Below are 16,035 nucleotides of genomic sequence, written 5' to 3' on the forward strand. Positions count from 1 at the left end.
AGAATAATATAGAATAAGCCATCCAATTCAACAACGGGTAATTGGTTCCATATTTTAACATAGCCTAACTTACTCAACAAGACATCTGCAGACAGTTCATGACTGAAATCGACGAATCCAAGACCGGGGACACTGGAGTAATCTAAAGAAAAGAGGAGGAAAAATATATTCAAGTTTCTGCAAAGTGTGAAGTGCGCCCCGGAGCTACATGGAAACGCTCAGAAACCCCCAAACCAACTCGAAAAGAAGAAATTCACACAAGTGCAGTGCCAAGGATATCTCAAATCAGTTTTGATGTCAGGTGAAGGTGAACTCAGACTGACCGAGATTTTATCTTTAGCGAGGTAATAAAACATTTTGATTTACTTTCTGATCGGTGCGTTATTGGCTGCAGTAAGGTATGAGTGGAGGTCGCTTTGAGTTTGACGACGGCGGAGCGTATTGTGGAGGCTGGGAGGGGGGCAAAGCCCACGGGCATGGCATCTGCACCGGACCCAAAGGCCAGGGCGAGTTCTCTGGCTCCTGGAATTACGGCTTCGAGGTGGTGGGAGTCTACACCTGGCCCAGCGGGAACACCTACGAGGGATACTGGTCGCAGGGGAAACGTCATGGTCTGGGTGTTGAAACCAAGGGACACTGGATTTACAAAGGGGAATGGACTCACGGCTTTAAAGGGAGATACGGCACCCGTCTCAGTGTTGGTAGTGGAGCAAAGTATGAAGGAACGTGGAATAATGGACTTCAAGATGGATATGGCACAGAAACCTATGCTGATGGAGGTGAGATGTCAGGTGTCATGTTCTTTTTATCATGCGCGTTTATTATAATAATTATGGTGTAAATAATTAAAAAGCAGTAGATTCCCATCAGGTGGATGTGCATTCAAGTTGTAGTTGCTGATGTTATGAAATCTGTAGTTTGTGACGTGACAATATATTGTGGATATCTGATGAGAGAGTGGTTCACTCCAGCATGCAGCATCAAAACCACTGAACCCAAGTGTTGCCATATGGTCCGCTGCACCAAGCCCACTGCAGGAGACCTGGTGACAAGTCATGGTGGCAAAAGGAGACAAGCCTTATGCTGCCACCTTCATCATATATAATTCAGGAGGTCCTTGGATTTTGTGGTCTTTGATGTCTATGCAGCCAGAAGGAAATATCAGTCTGCTGCTGTCAGTCAAAAGGTGCTCAAAGCTTATTTGAAATCTAACCCCAGGAGAGACTGTTTTCCTTTCACTAAGCGGAAATTGTACCATTATTAAGAATCTGTTCTTAATAGACCTGCCAGGTTAGAGAAAGGCTACATAACAAACAAAATGAAAGTCTTCCATGTCAACATCATGTGAGTGTTAATAAGTGCAACATTTTGAGATGATTATTTCAAACCAGGGGTCAAAGGATCCTATAGTACCATAATAGTTTGAGTGAAGCTGGTCATCCTGAAATCTTCTCTAGAAGCCTATCCTGGTGCCTGGCTATTCCCCCATGTCATCCATTTGAACCTGTAGAGGGAACGAAACAAGTCAGCCAAGTAAAATCGATTATGATGATCCCTGCCTGTATAATGCCAATGGTTCCCCTCCTTAACAGCTGACTCATCAGCTTTGGGTCCGGTCAGTTGGAAGCTGTGTTGAGGAGCTGGGTGATGGTGATGTGATAGCACCAGATGTCAGGATGTAATAATAGCCCAGCAGCCCTGTGCCCTCCTGGCCTCACGGGCCGAGGCCTGTCGCTGGAATCCAGACACGTGTCCATTTTAGCATGAGACCAGACCCCCGAGATGAGTTTTTGGTGGGGGGCATAAATGCATGGGTCAGAAATCCAGTGTTTTCTATTGATATTTATGAAATTCTGCCAGAGATAAAAGTAGTATCACTCCTTATTCATGAGCTTTCTTGTCTGAATTAGAATGCCTCTGGTGCAGACAAAACCTGTTGATCTTGAAATCCTTTGTGTCTCCAGGCACTTTCCAGGGCCAGTTCACTGGTGGGATGCGGCACGGCTATGGGGTTCGTCAGAGCGTGCCCTACGGCATGGCAGCGGTGGTCCGCTCCCCACTCCGTACTTCCCTGACCTCCCTTCGCAGCGAGCACAGCAACGGCACCATTCTGCAGCAGGACATCCCCGTTATCACCGCCACCAACGCCTCGGGTGAGGAGACGCCCGTCGCCACCCCCACCCATCTGGGACCGTCCCGCGGGGGCTTTGCCCTCACCCTCCAGGTGGACCCAGAGGCCGTCAAACCCAAGAAGAAGGGCCTGTTCCGCCGGGGCTCGCTGCTTGGTGTGCTGAAGAAGTCCGACTCCCGCACCTCGCTGTCCAGCCAGAAGAGCAAGATCAGCTTCTTGAGGACAGAGTCGGCTCTCAGCTCCAACGCCAGCGATGCCAACTCCACCATCAGCATCGGAGACGACAGTCTGGCCGGAGCCGAGGATTTCCCCCCGGTGGAGGCCGACATTGACGCCACCACCACAGAGGTCTACATGGGCGAGTGGAAGAACGACAAGCGCTCAGGGTACGGAATAAGCGAACGGTCCAGCGGGCTGAAATACGAGGGCGAGTGGCTGGACAACCAAAGACACGGGTACGGCTGCACCACCTTCGCGGAGGGAGGGAAGGAGGAGGGCAAGTACATGAACAACATGCTGGTGAAGGCCATGAAGAAGAGGGTCATCCAGCTGAAGGGAACCAAGATCAAGCACAAGGTGGAGCGTGCGCTGGAGGGAGCGCAGAGGGCCGCAGCCATCGCCAAGCAGAAGGCCGAGATTGCTGCTTCCAGGTAAGAACAGACGAGCGGAGGGTCGAATGTTGTTGAAGAAATGTCTCTTAAGAGTGGATGTGTTTTGTCAAAGCTCTGTTCTGTTCTGTAGTGCCTCTGCAGCACAAGACTCTATGCACTACAAGGCCGGTGTATGAAAGTTAATGAGGGTGATGGTTCATCTACAGACCAGTGAGTTGCAGTGAGAAGACAATAGCAATGAAAAGAGACACTTCAATCAGCATCACCCACTCCAAGTGTTGCCCCCTCCACTGACCACTCTGGCTGCTGGTCATAGTATTTCCCTACACAACCAAAGCGAGTCATTACCTCTACATAATGCTGTATCACAGTTAAGGAGTAATGAGAGCAGTGGCTGAAGTGGCTGCCCAGAGTCACTGTGTTCAAACCATAGTTTTTCACCCACTTCTGAATTCATTCATGTGACACAAGTACAAAACCTTTCAGTGACTGCTATGTTCCAGTGTTGTAGTTCTGACTCAACATAGATTACATTTTCATTCCTCAGACTCGACTCGCTCTTGACAAAGGACTTGGTTTTAGAGTAATTGTTGATGACCCGTGACTCTACTTTTTGCTCAGTTTAGATTTTGCAATGATTGCAGCATGCTAAAAGAATGCAGAGAAAATAACTATTACTTCACATCCAGCTTTTTTTCTTCTGTCTCTCCGTGTTGCTAAATCTGTCTGTTTAAAATTGTTGTTGGCGTCCCTGAGCAGAATGTGACAACTACTCAGTTGATTGTTTTCATCACAACCTTATTTTTAGAGGAGACTCAAATTGGACTTACTTTTAAAGCTGCGCTAGGCCACTTTGCACTTTGGCAGCCCAAAGTGACAGCAAGAGATAAATGTTTGAATTTTTTAAAGTTTGAAGGACTTCTTTACCTAGAAATCATGTAATATGACGTCAGTAAACTGCACACTCCTTAGACCTAAATTACTTCTTCTAAAAAGCTTTTGGCAGAAGGTTCAGCTATCGTTGGTTAGGCCATTTTTCTCTTCATGGAGCGCTCGCTTGTTTAGGAGAAATTTTTCTATTTCACTCTTAAGTTTCCATTCATCACTTCCTGTGCATGGAGAAGATTTCCTGCCAGTGATCATAGCCGACACCAAATAGGGCAAATCTATTTTCTTCTCTGTTGTAGACCCAGTTTGTGATTTAGGCTGATAAAATGGGTGTATTTTTACATGAAAATCTTGCTTAGTGCAGCTTTAAAAGACTCAACTCAGACTCAAGCTCTGAAGACTTGGACGCCAATTTGGACTCAAGGTTTAGTCACTCACCTACAACAACCAATGTATTAAAATTTAGGTTGAGGGTTTTATTTCTGTCACCTGACACTTGGTTGATTTAATGGTGCTTTCGCTCCCTGGGGTTACAATGTTCAGAAACGTTGCAGCATCTTATAAAAAGCAAAGCCAGCCATGTCACACTAAGATTACAGTCAAATTCAATGGAGCAAGCAATACGATGGTATCAGTTTACAGTTCACCCTCTTGGCCCAATGACACAGACTCTCTGAAAAAACAAGAGACTCTCTTGGCTTTCCCAGTGTCCTTACAGTACTGCTCCACTTGATATGGACCATGAAAATGTTAAAAGGGGATCTGGCTGGGGCGTCCTGGTGGCTCAGTGGCATTCCGAGTTCAGATCCGACCCGGGGCCTTTGTCACATATCATATCACTCTCTCCCGGTCCTACCAGTCTCTCTCTACTTAGGCCTGTCAAATGAAGGCAAAAATGTCCCAAAAAATATTTAAAAAAGGGGGGATCTGGCCCTGTATAGTATGTCAGCTCAAGGAAATGTCTGTCTTCTGTTTCATCGGTGAAATCATGAGCTTGAATTACAAGCTCCAATCTGCTTTCAGAGCTGTTTTGTGATTTTAGAATTTTTACATCCTCTTTACTATAGCAAAACTATATAGTTTTTAGCCACTTAAATAAAGATTTTCATGAATCTAACTTTAGAAAGAGCAAAATGTTATCCACACACAAGCTTAGCTGAATAAATGGTACATTTTGCATCTGACACAAGTGTGCTGATAGTATTTTTCTCTTTCTAGTGTTATGCCTTAGCTTCCAGCACCTTCACTTTTGGGTGTGCAGTTGATTTTGTTTCATAAATCTAACTCTTGCCATGTGAAAATACCTGTTGGCATTGTACATTGTACATTTTTTGCTCAAAATGTCACGCAGAACCTTGAATAATTCTTTATAACCTTATAAAAGTTACAAAGAAGTCAGTGATCCATGGATTTTCATAGAATATGCACATTAGGGATTCATTTTTATCCACAGGGAAATCAAACCATTGCCCATTGTTTTTTTATAGCCCTGCTTTAGCTAGTGCTCAGACGAGGAGATTGTGATAATGCAGTAATGGATACCTTTGGCTACCTCAACGAATTCAACACAACTGGAAGATATTAGTACCACATTAATAGGTTTACTTAACTTAGCACATCGTATGCAACTCGGGCTTCTGTTTTTGATTATATAACATGCTACAGTTGAGTTTGAATGTGAACAGAGCAACAGACCGTCCCGTTAACATGTATAAGTGTGACATGTAGAAGTGTTGATCATGATTAATCACTGTCATTACCTGTCTGACAAAGAGAGTGAGGTGAGAAGAGTTTGACCTCAAGGGCGTCGCCTGCAGCATCCCACACTATGAAACCAACCAGCAAATAATAGGACAGCGTGTTTTTTTAATAAGTATATCCGTAATATGTGCACATGTCCCCCTTAGATTTGTCTATAACCTTACAAGGCGGTAGTGTTTCTATCTTCAGTCATCCTCAGCACCTGAAATAAGCCCAGTGTTTACAGCAGTGAGGCTTGTAGTGATGGACCACAGACCCCGTCTCAGGGCAGACGGAAATCTAAATATTTTACGGCAAGGATAAGCAGTATTATAAGAGTTATGGCTCAGTGTTGCTTCTATGATTGCTTTAAGCTCACTTCCATCATATCCACAGACTGGCCTTCAGCCTTCCATGAATAGGCATGAGGTAAATCCAGGCGCCTGGATACAGCTGAGAATGGAAGCAAACACTTAGTATTTATGTAGTGACTACTTTCAACAGCACCTTGGTGGCCTTCACTTTGTCCACACCAAACATGTCTCTATCCATTTTCATGGGTAATACATCTGCAGCAAATTCTTTAATGTATAAAACTCAGTAACTACTGTAAGTCTAACTAAACAGCAGCTACTGTAAAGGTGCTGCACTTTAGATTGAAACCCTCTATTATGTAAGAGGAGGGTTAACAGCCAGGCTAGTGCACTTTTTTCCTGATACAAAACCAAAGAGATGTGACAGATCTGTTCCTGGCAGCGGTTTGCTCTCACTTTATGGTGCTTTGGAGATGAAGTCAGGGGTTATAAATACATGCGCAACCTGTCCGTCGGGATGCCAGACCCAGCCTCCCCAAGTCAGGTTAGCTAAGTGTTCCCTGGCTTTCAGTCGGGACGTGGACGTTGTTCTGTTGCGTGGGCTGGCAGCCGGGCGTCTGGAGGACCTGTGTGGCCGGGACAGGGTGTAAATGACGCACAGACAGGGGCCCTGTGGTCACAGAGGAGCCCTGACTAAATATGGACAGGCACACTCTTGCTGTATCACAATCACTGGGGAATGCAACAGCTGATTACCCTCCCCCCCCCCACCCCCCTCCTCTTTTCCTCCCAACCCCGACTTTCCTGCCTAGTCACAGACAGACACCCAGACTGTTTTCTTATGCTGTATGTCAGTGACTCTTCCTCTTTTTTTGCATAGACTATTACTCACTTCTGTACTTCTACAGCAAATCAAATACTTGTTGCATTGGGACATAACTCTGCTTGAAAGCACAAGAGTCTGTTTGCCATCCATAACTGGTCATATCTAGTTGAATTTTTAAACGATTTCTTTCAAGTTACACCACCTTCCCACCACAGGCTTTAGCACCATCGCTAGCCGGCAAGTTACAGATCACAGACACCAGTCCGTCTTACGTCAGCAGGGGTGTCAAATGGTTCCATGGATATAAATATGACACAGCTCATAAGCAAGTACTTGGGTACTTGGGTACCACACCTAGCTTTAGTTGTGTGGCTACGCTTACATGCTGTACTGCTGATACTTGCATTTTGTGTTGGTGAGCGATCACAGCCAATGGCATCACCTGTAAACAGTTTCCAGTTCTTACCTCAGAGTCCAATTTATACATTTCCTGATGTGTAATAGTGCCATTGAGGAAAAAATAACTGATAAGTGATGAAGGAAATTGATGAGATACGCATTTAACTCTGGCTATTTCTCATGTGACCTCTTAGCAATGTTGCAATTAGGGGTAGCAATTAGCACATAATATAAGCGTATTTGGTAACACTTTACAACAAGGGTCACTAAGTTAAGGGTTAGTTAATGCTTAATAAGCATTAACTAACCCTTAATTAACAGTTAACTAATGTGTTGGGTAATCATTTACTAATGGTGTTCATGTTAACTAAGGTATTAATTTATACATTATTTAATAGTCATCTTTATAAACTATTAAATAATGTATAAATTAATACCTTAGTTAACATGAACACCATTAGTAAATTACACATTAGTTAACTGTTAATTAAGGGTTAGTTTTTAGGCTTATTAAGCATTAACTAACGCTTATAACGCTTAATGCTTATTAAGCATTAACTAACGCTTATAACGCTTAATGCTTATTAAGCATTAACTAACTCTTATTAAGTATTAACTAACACTTAACTTGACCCTTATTGTAAAGTGTTACCGTGTATTTTGGCAAAGTGATTGAATTATGCTGTGAAGCATTGAGTCATCTTTTTATAGAAACTCAATCACTCTTTTGTTCTCTCTCCCTCTGTCTCTCTCTCTGTCTCTCTCTCTATCTCTCTCTCTCTCTCTCTCTCTCTCACACACACACACATACACACACACAAACACACTCACGCACTTGCTATAGTTGAATAGGACCCTCCACAGAGATCCAGTGGCACATGCCAAAATGACAGAATATCTCTTGCCATCAGAAGACTGCAGGACAACTGCAGCGTGACAAAAAACAGACGGTTGCAAAACAGCCAGTCCAGACGGTCAGAGACGTGCTGTAGAGTCTGTTGGAAGAAAGGCTTCTACATGTGCGCAGTATACATAATGCAGAAAGACACAAGCAACGCATTACGCTATGATTACTTTCCTCTGAAATCTCATAGCTACAGGTGTTGAGGCCAGTTTCTTGACATCTGAGTCTCTTCCTACAGCTGACATCTCATCACTGCTTAGAATACAACAGCAAGAGTCTCCTTAGGGGAGCCCTAAAAGCATATTGGATATTTAGGTCACAGTTTCAAATATCAGATTTGGTTGCAGAGGACTGAAGGGAGACAGTGGAAGATGAACACAGACTGTAGTAGTTGCACAGCTTAACCTCTGGAGAATTATGGGAGCCAAGAAGACGTACCGCATCAAATCTGCTCATTCATGAAGTTAGATCTTAGTAATGGCAGTCCAGTTCACAAAGTATCATCGCAGACATGTGACTTAAACTTATTATGTGATACGGTAGCCTATATCTACTTCATTCAGATAACATGCCTGGTTCATTAAGGGTTAAATCTACTCTTATGACTTGATGATTTTGATTAAATGTGGGGTTTGTAGTTGCATGCTGCACATTTATAGTGCTCATACATATCTGTGCTGGTGGAACTGTATCCAACTACAAGGCTCTGATACAGTATTTCTGTATTGACCGACACACTCAGAGGGCTGTGAGCGGTGCTGTAGCAGCTAGTCAGTTTGCTGGAACAAGCCATCTGTCAGCTGCCTTTCTCCTCCTCAGTGCTGGTTAAGGGTTTGATTCTGCCATAGCCGCCCACTGAATACTAAACAGCATTCAGATGGTAGTATACAATATATGTTTTGCTGGTGTAGTAACACAGCAAGCCAATGCGGGAGGCAGGTATAGTCAGTTTGCAGGAAGAAGCCATCTGTCGCCGTCCTTTCTCCTCCACCCACTAACTGGCAACCTACCCAGCAGAACTGACTGGCTGCCATCTTGTTAACTATTCAACACACCATTCTGTTTTGGGTCCATCAGGAACCTTTTTCTACAATTTACACCAAATGAGCGTGTTTTGGGCCATCTGCTTGTTGTGATGGATGTAATGCAGTCAAGTAGAAGAAGTGAAAAAACCTGTTTGTGATTAATCTTTGTGTGCATAAACCAACTGTTTAGAAAACAGCAAAATATTAAGTCTCTATCATTGCATTATCGAGATGTTCCACACATAACTAATTACCAAAATGTGAAACATGGTAAATATACTAAATACACCAAATTTAGTGGTATTTCTATAATGTAAGTGGCAACTAATTTTATATTTTTTGTGAAATGTAAATTATTTCATGTTTACACAGTCAGAATTTGGCAGTAATCACTCCATAAGTGGTAGTTGGTTGGCACTTTTGAGTGGTTACTCATTTCCAAAATGATGTGTAAACTAACATCCATCATGCTGAGCCTTCCTTCAAAATGTTTCTCTTGTGTGTGTGTGTGTGTGTGTGTGTGTGTGTGTGTGTGTGTGTGTGTGTGTGTGTGTGTGTGTATATTTATGGGTTATGGTTTAGTTGATGTAAATTGTACCGCTGCCAGCGCCTTGGCAGTTGGAAACAGCTGCTGAATAGCACAGACTCTGTTAGTCTAGTCTACACTTTATCAACCATTTCAATCTAGTTATCAGCATGTGAGCCTGGGAGAAGTGGGGTAGAAGCCCCTGGAAGAGGAGGTGTTGACTGTGTGTGGACAGGTGGAGCTCCTCTATATCAAGCAGGGAACCTCAAGTGCCTCTAATTGTTCCAGTGGGAAGTGCCTACCCCACCGAGTCTTCAAGTGGACAGGGGCTATTTTCAGCCCAGTGTAACGTTACAGTATGTCAAGTATTCACAGAGTAATCACAATCAGTAATACTCCCAGTTAATGTGGAACAGATATCCATAGCATTGAACTTTCAGCTTTCAGCCACTGGGTTTTTATAAACACCCGAGGGGGAAAGTTAGGCATTATGGAAGTGTTGCTCTTTGCACTGTAGCTGAATCCATCAGTCTAAAACTATTTGTCCACACTTTCTGAAGCAGTGAGGCAAACTGCAAAAACTTCACAGAGTGTTGAATACTAACTCTAATGTATGCCTTACTGCTGTAGTGTTATAGTTATTCTCTCTCTCTCTCTCTCTCTCTCTCTCTCTCACACACACACACACACAGACAGACACATGATAATGGAGCCCTCTGCAACTCCCTAGCAATAACTCATTGTCTTGGCGGGGGTGTTAAAAGCATAATTTATTTCTGTCCCAGACCAACGGCAGAAAAGGACACCCTCTCTCACTCTATAGCTAATAATACTAATGAGCCATATGACCAGCCACGCACCCAGGCCTTCATTTGGACATGATTGAATACTGTAAACAAACCCTCTGTTGTGGCATTTCGGTCAGTCTTAAACCGGTTATGAATTGATTATGTTGTTTTTGAAGCCATTATCTCTAAGTCTGTTCATTTCCTTCTTCAGCAGGGTTCATATGCTAGTTCAGTTGTGAGGGTATGGTCTATAGCATGAGGTGGGGAGACGTTCTCATTACTTTTTATAGTCCAGAAGTGCCAAAGTGTCTTTCCAAATAGAGAGGAGGGGAATGTCTATGGAGTTCGCAGATGCAAGTGACAATCACTCATCTGAGAGAGTGTGACATTGTAATCGTCCATTTCCCATTCATTTCTGCTGAAGGTTCAGCGCTTTGGTCTCGGCCTTTGGTGAAAATACAGGTCACCTATCCTTTACAACTTGTTTTTTGTTTGTTGTTGAACTGACACAAAGGCTGCTTCAGCACAAACTGCTAAATTGAATATCACACTATGTGTAGTATTATATACCAAAACAACGCATAAAGGCTTTTTTCAAGGTCTGAATGGATCGGCAGCATATTAATATGAATTGATTCAGATTATGTTTCTGTCCTACCAGGCAATTTATGCAACCAACACTAAGATGCACACATTGCACAGAGAGTGAACAGGTGTGATTGATTTCTGTAGTGCCAGTGTTGTATAAATCATGTTGTCTCTGTCCCCTGCAGGACATCCCATGCAAAAGCCAAGGGAGACGGAGCAGAACAAGCCTCTCAGGCGTCCAACAGTGAGTCGGGGATTGCCAGATTGGTGGCCAGAGAACTTTCTCCTTCCTTCTACCAGCCAGGTGAGTGGACTTCAACTGCTCATCTGAGAGGAACACTGCAAAATGGTTCAAAACTGTAGGAATACAAAAGCACCCTTGCAAAAAATGTATGCATTCATGGTACAAAACTTACTATCATGGTGCTAGCGCTTTGAAAAGAGGCGAATGCTGCATTCGGGTCATGTGGGAATAACAGTACGACTTGACAGCTCAAGGCATTGCTTTTGAAGTGTTCATGCATTCAAACCCATCTGAAGCCATCAGACACCATAACTGAAGTTTTCTGTACACTTTGGTTGCTTTTGGTCATAATAATCAGCTGTTTCACACTCAACACATGTACTTAGTGAGTGATACATTGGAGTCATTGCGTCCATGGCATTCAAGAATTATGATCACAAAATGACTTATATAATGAAAACCATACATTTTGTTTTATTTGAAATGACTCTATCATCCCAACACTTATTCTCAGGTACATCCTTGTTGGTGATGTCAGACTTCAGTAAATCAGAAGCCCCAAGGTCTCTAGTAGTATTAATCGCTTGAAAGCTGATGAGCTAAATGGAAACTTGTATCTACCATCTTTCCTGTGTGATGTGAATGCAACACTAAAGGCTACAAATGCACACCAAAGCCAAACTGCTCTCACTACATCTAGCTTTAGAATTGTTGAACGAATACAAAAAGCACACATACACATACACATATACATATACATACATGCTGTATCTACTCATAGCACCGATGGTACTGTTGCTGTACTATATTTTTTGATGGAAACTTAGAGGCTATAAAAGGTAACTGCAAAGATAAACCTCTAGCCACATACCTCTCGCCACATCTAGCTTTATGCCGTACTGTGTGACCCTGTGCGAATCTACAGCTTCAGCTGGTAGATCCTTGGCTGAGGCTCACCACAAGGGTAGTCACCTTTGAATGTCTAAAAAAGGAACATCTTATTGGGTCGAACGGATCATATCAGTTTCCTTGCGAGTCTTCCTTGCGACACACACACGCACACATTCACACAAAAGCACCAGAGCCTTGTATGAGCCCCTTGCATTTTTCTTCTGCTTTCTCCCTCGGCAGAGAGCCTAGAAGACTCAAACACACACTGATAAAAAGTAGCCGGCGCTGAGTGGCTGCCTGAGATGTCTGTGGCTAATGCAGCAAATGGACAAGGCCACAGCCTGGCTGAGCTCTGCTAGGCATTCTTCCATGAAAGATCTCTCACCAAGGAGATAACAACAAAGACATACAGTGTCAGCGTGCACCCTCTGGTTTATTTTCACTGGGGAAAACAATGCAGCGCTGTAGGCTAGCAGTTTCATACTGTTCACTTTTGCTCCAAGGTGACTTTAACATAAACTTCTCTACTGTTGCTGTCAGTGTTTATTTTGGCCTCCATCTATTTGATATGGATCAGGATAAACCAATCAATGATTTACTTTAGAGATAGTCACTCTACACGAGGCTTCCCGGTGTGTCAGAGGGACGGACTGTGTTACCGCCTCACTGACTCCATTAACAAATATAGATTGTCTCAAATCCACTACAATCTGTACTTCCTAGCTACTGAAGTTTCCTATTTCCTATTACTGAAGTCACAAGAAATTAGTCTTGTTTGCGGAGAGGAGGGCATTATTATAAACTCCATCTCCAAAATGTCCTCCAGTAGCTATTTCCTAATAGTGTAAGTCAAAGGAAATTAGTTTGGGATTGGAGAGAGGTGGGAGTGCTCCATGATAACTATGATAACTAGCAGTAAGATTTTGCTATAGAATTATGAAACTAGTAATTACAATTTCATAATAAATAAAAAAAAAAAAAAGAATTTGCTTCATTGATTCATTTTTATCAGATCACACATTTCATCAGAGAGCAGCAGTGGTTATGGCTCTGGAGAACAGTGACTGTCATAATCAAGGAACTGTATAATGAGAAAACACTAGTATACCGTATCGTGTTTGCCTATTGCAAACCATTTATTTTAAACTCTTCTGCCACAGGCCCTGAGTATCTGAAGAAGAGAGCCTTACAGGAGGTCGTGGAGGGCAGCGAGAACGCAGATACTGGCATGCATGAGCCGCTGCTAGCTGAAGAGGAGCCCATGCCCACGCCACCCGAAAGCCCGCTGATGAATGAACTGGACAGCCTCATGCCCGGCTCCACCCCAGCCCGCACCCCCTCCCCCAGCCCAGGTATCACCAACAAGGAGGACTCCAACTTCCTCAGTCCAGGCAGCTGGAATGGAGACAAAACCAATAAGGGCGGTGGCAGCAGGGGTAACAGTAGACCCAACAGCAGGCCCAATAGTCGCCCCACTACCCCCTCTGCTCCTGCTCCTGCTCCTGCTCCTGCTCCTGCTCCTGCTCCTGCTCCTGCCTCGGCTGCTCCCGAGGGCGGCACCGCCCCCGGCAGCCGTGGCCCCTCTCGCACCCCCAGCCGTCAGAGCAACAAGGCCGAGCAGGGCTCCGACCTGGAGATCAAGGCCCTGCAGAAGTTTGACTCCGAGGCAAAAGCTCCAGACGCCGCTCCTGCCGCTTCTGCCTCTGTAAGGAACAGCCTCATCTCCCCAGATGAAGAAGAAGCACCGCGCCCCGCCTCCAAAGCAGCCTCCAAAGCGGCCTCCAAAGCGGCTTCCAAAGCTGTCACCCCCGAGCCTAAAATAGCCGAGCTCAAACCTGAACGAGCTCCGTCTGTCCACGAACGAGCGCCATCCGTCTCTGAGAGCAAGGTCGAGTCCAGGGAGGCGAGCAGGCCCGCCAGCAGAGCCGAGACAAAGCCATTACCGAAACGGGAACCCAGCCCAGCTCCATCTCCAAAACCGGCACCTAAACTTGAACCTAAGCCAGGACCCAAGCCAGTGGAAGCTAAAGCCATTGTTGCCAAGCCAGCCCCGAAGGTGGATCCCAAAGCTGAAGCCAGGCTGAAGGCCATGGTGACGACCTCAAGTAGTGAGGTGACTGCAGAGTCTTTGGAGATGGAGGTAAGACAATTAATATTCACATTGTCTCACATTTGCTTCATTTGTTTGATAAGAAATCCCAGGTCTTGAATGAAAAATATAACAAATGTAGAGTGAATGTCTAGACAACCAAAGTCATATCTGTCTCATTTATGGCAGGCCCCGTAATTTGACTTCTGTCTCCTTTCATCAAGTGCAGGTTAATTGTCCTATTTCCAAGTTGCCGTGCTGCATTCTGAGCAACACACCCCTTTAGATAAGCTCGATCAAGATAATTTTCTCATTCTGGTGGATTCATATTCCTTGCTGTAGGTGTTATGCAGACTGAAGAAAAGAATGCAATATAAAATTTGTTGGGAAGTTGTTTAAAGGTGCCTAGGGAAGCACAGCATGTTTATGTGTCTGTGAGTCTTTATAAGACATGCCTCATATGTTGGCTGTGAATCCCAGCTGTTATTGTTACAAGGCGTTCAGTGGAACAGTGTTGTGTGGAGTGAGCTCTGTGTATTTGGAGAATAGACTATCAATCATTTCTATTACTAATTAAGCCTACCTGATCTGTTTTATATAGTATTATATAATTCGTTTATATATAAGTATTGTGATTTTTGCAACTCTGCAGTAACTCTACACATCCACAAGGTGCTTATTGTTAAGTTTACTTTAGTTATATCTCATTAATTAATTGTAGTCACTGCTCTCACACCATGAATGTTCCTTTCTCCTCAAGGGGCCGAACACCATCATGATCTGCATGGTCATCCTGCTGAACATTGGCTTGGCCATTCTCTTCGTACACATTTTGTCATGAGACATTGTCAACCAACTCAGGTAATAAATACAATTTTAAGACTTCCTGCAAAAAGAGACACAGTGAAAATCCACAAGCACTATATACATGTCCCTCTGCACCTCACATAATGAACGCCTACTGATGCTTGCTGGAATAAACAACATTTTATATTGCCTTGCCATTTTTTATATTGTATGTATGTCTGTGAGAGGAGTACTTTTAAAGGCAAATGTCTGTTGGTTTTCCGCAGGTCACCAGCAGTGTTGGAGAGAGATGGCCTGCCTTTGCAGCAAGGACCAGAGATCAAAGAGACTGCTGAGAGAAACAAAAGCCTTATAAGGATGCTCACAGCTCTTCCAAAGGTTTTTGTTGATGTGACTGTGTGAGGCTCTGTGAAGCACCTCACTTTTCAGAGGTCTGAGAAATATCTGGCGGGCAAATTGAAGGACATTTGAATGACTGAAGTGATTCAGTACATCTGAATATGACTTTGGGCACTGTGTGTGTGTATTAAGGGGGAGCTGGATGGTACAGTATGTCTCAGTGCTTACACTGGAGAAGCAGGGAGGCACGCTATGCACTCAAGGGGTCTTGGCTAACAAAGATGATTCATCCGAGTCACAGTGTCTCACAGTGTGTGTCAACATTTTGCAAAAGGCTTTTTGACTAAATCCTTTACTGGCGCACACTGGCCTGTTTTCTCACGACACAGAATCAGGTAGATTAGAGATAGTCAGTGGATAACTATTCTAACTAGATATACCGTAATGAACGATAGCTGCAGTTTGTCAGTTGTTATGTAATCGCTGGCTGGAGGAATGTGGACAACATATACAGACTGAATATTCTCTCCAATTTGCCTTGAGCTTCATAGTTTAGACACAAAGACAATCACAGCAGACGTGTGTGAATGTTTTGGGAGTAATAACTGTTTCTATCTCATTGTTTAATTTATCTGCAATGTCCAATGCATAGTAAAAAGCTGAGAAGGATTCAATATGCAATAGTCTCAATAGTTTTCTTTATCAAATGTGTACCTTTTGTGTTTGTCATATCACAAAGCTCTCAACAAAATAATGCTGAATGTTGATATTGCAAACTGCAGCAATCTGACTGCTACTGTTAAATCAAGAAAATTATTTTTTATCTTGATGCTCTTCTCTCTCCTTTGAAAGACTCCAAGGCATCATTTCAGCTGTTATGCCTGCAATACCTGTATTTCAGACCGTGGTGTACTACACTGTGCAA

At 43.7% G+C, this 16,035-nt stretch overlaps 1 protein-coding gene across 1 annotated transcript; it reads left to right on the plus strand.

The window, feature by feature from the left end:
- The first annotated feature begins 400 nt into the window (after positions 1-400).
- Positions 401-15,139, plus strand: jph2 (junctophilin 2). The gene is made up of 6 exons (XM_071513560.1): positions 401-779; positions 1,965-2,781; positions 10,926-11,044; positions 13,036-14,015; positions 14,725-14,825; positions 15,038-15,139. The coding sequence occupies exons 1-5, from the start codon at positions 401-403 to the stop codon at positions 14,803-14,805; spliced, it is 2,376 nt and encodes a 791-aa protein (XP_071369661.1). The 3' UTR covers positions 14,806-14,825; positions 15,038-15,139.
- The last annotated feature ends 896 nt before the right edge of the window (positions 15,140-16,035 follow it).

Source organism: Centroberyx affinis, unplaced genomic scaffold, assembly GCF_046629955.1.
Source record: "Centroberyx affinis isolate AG114_WGS23_722 - 3 ecotype Tasmania unplaced genomic scaffold, CSIRO-AGI_Caff_v1 ptg000024l_1, whole genome shotgun sequence".
Classification (NCBI taxonomy): domain Eukaryota; kingdom Metazoa; phylum Chordata; class Actinopteri; order Beryciformes; family Berycidae; genus Centroberyx; species Centroberyx affinis.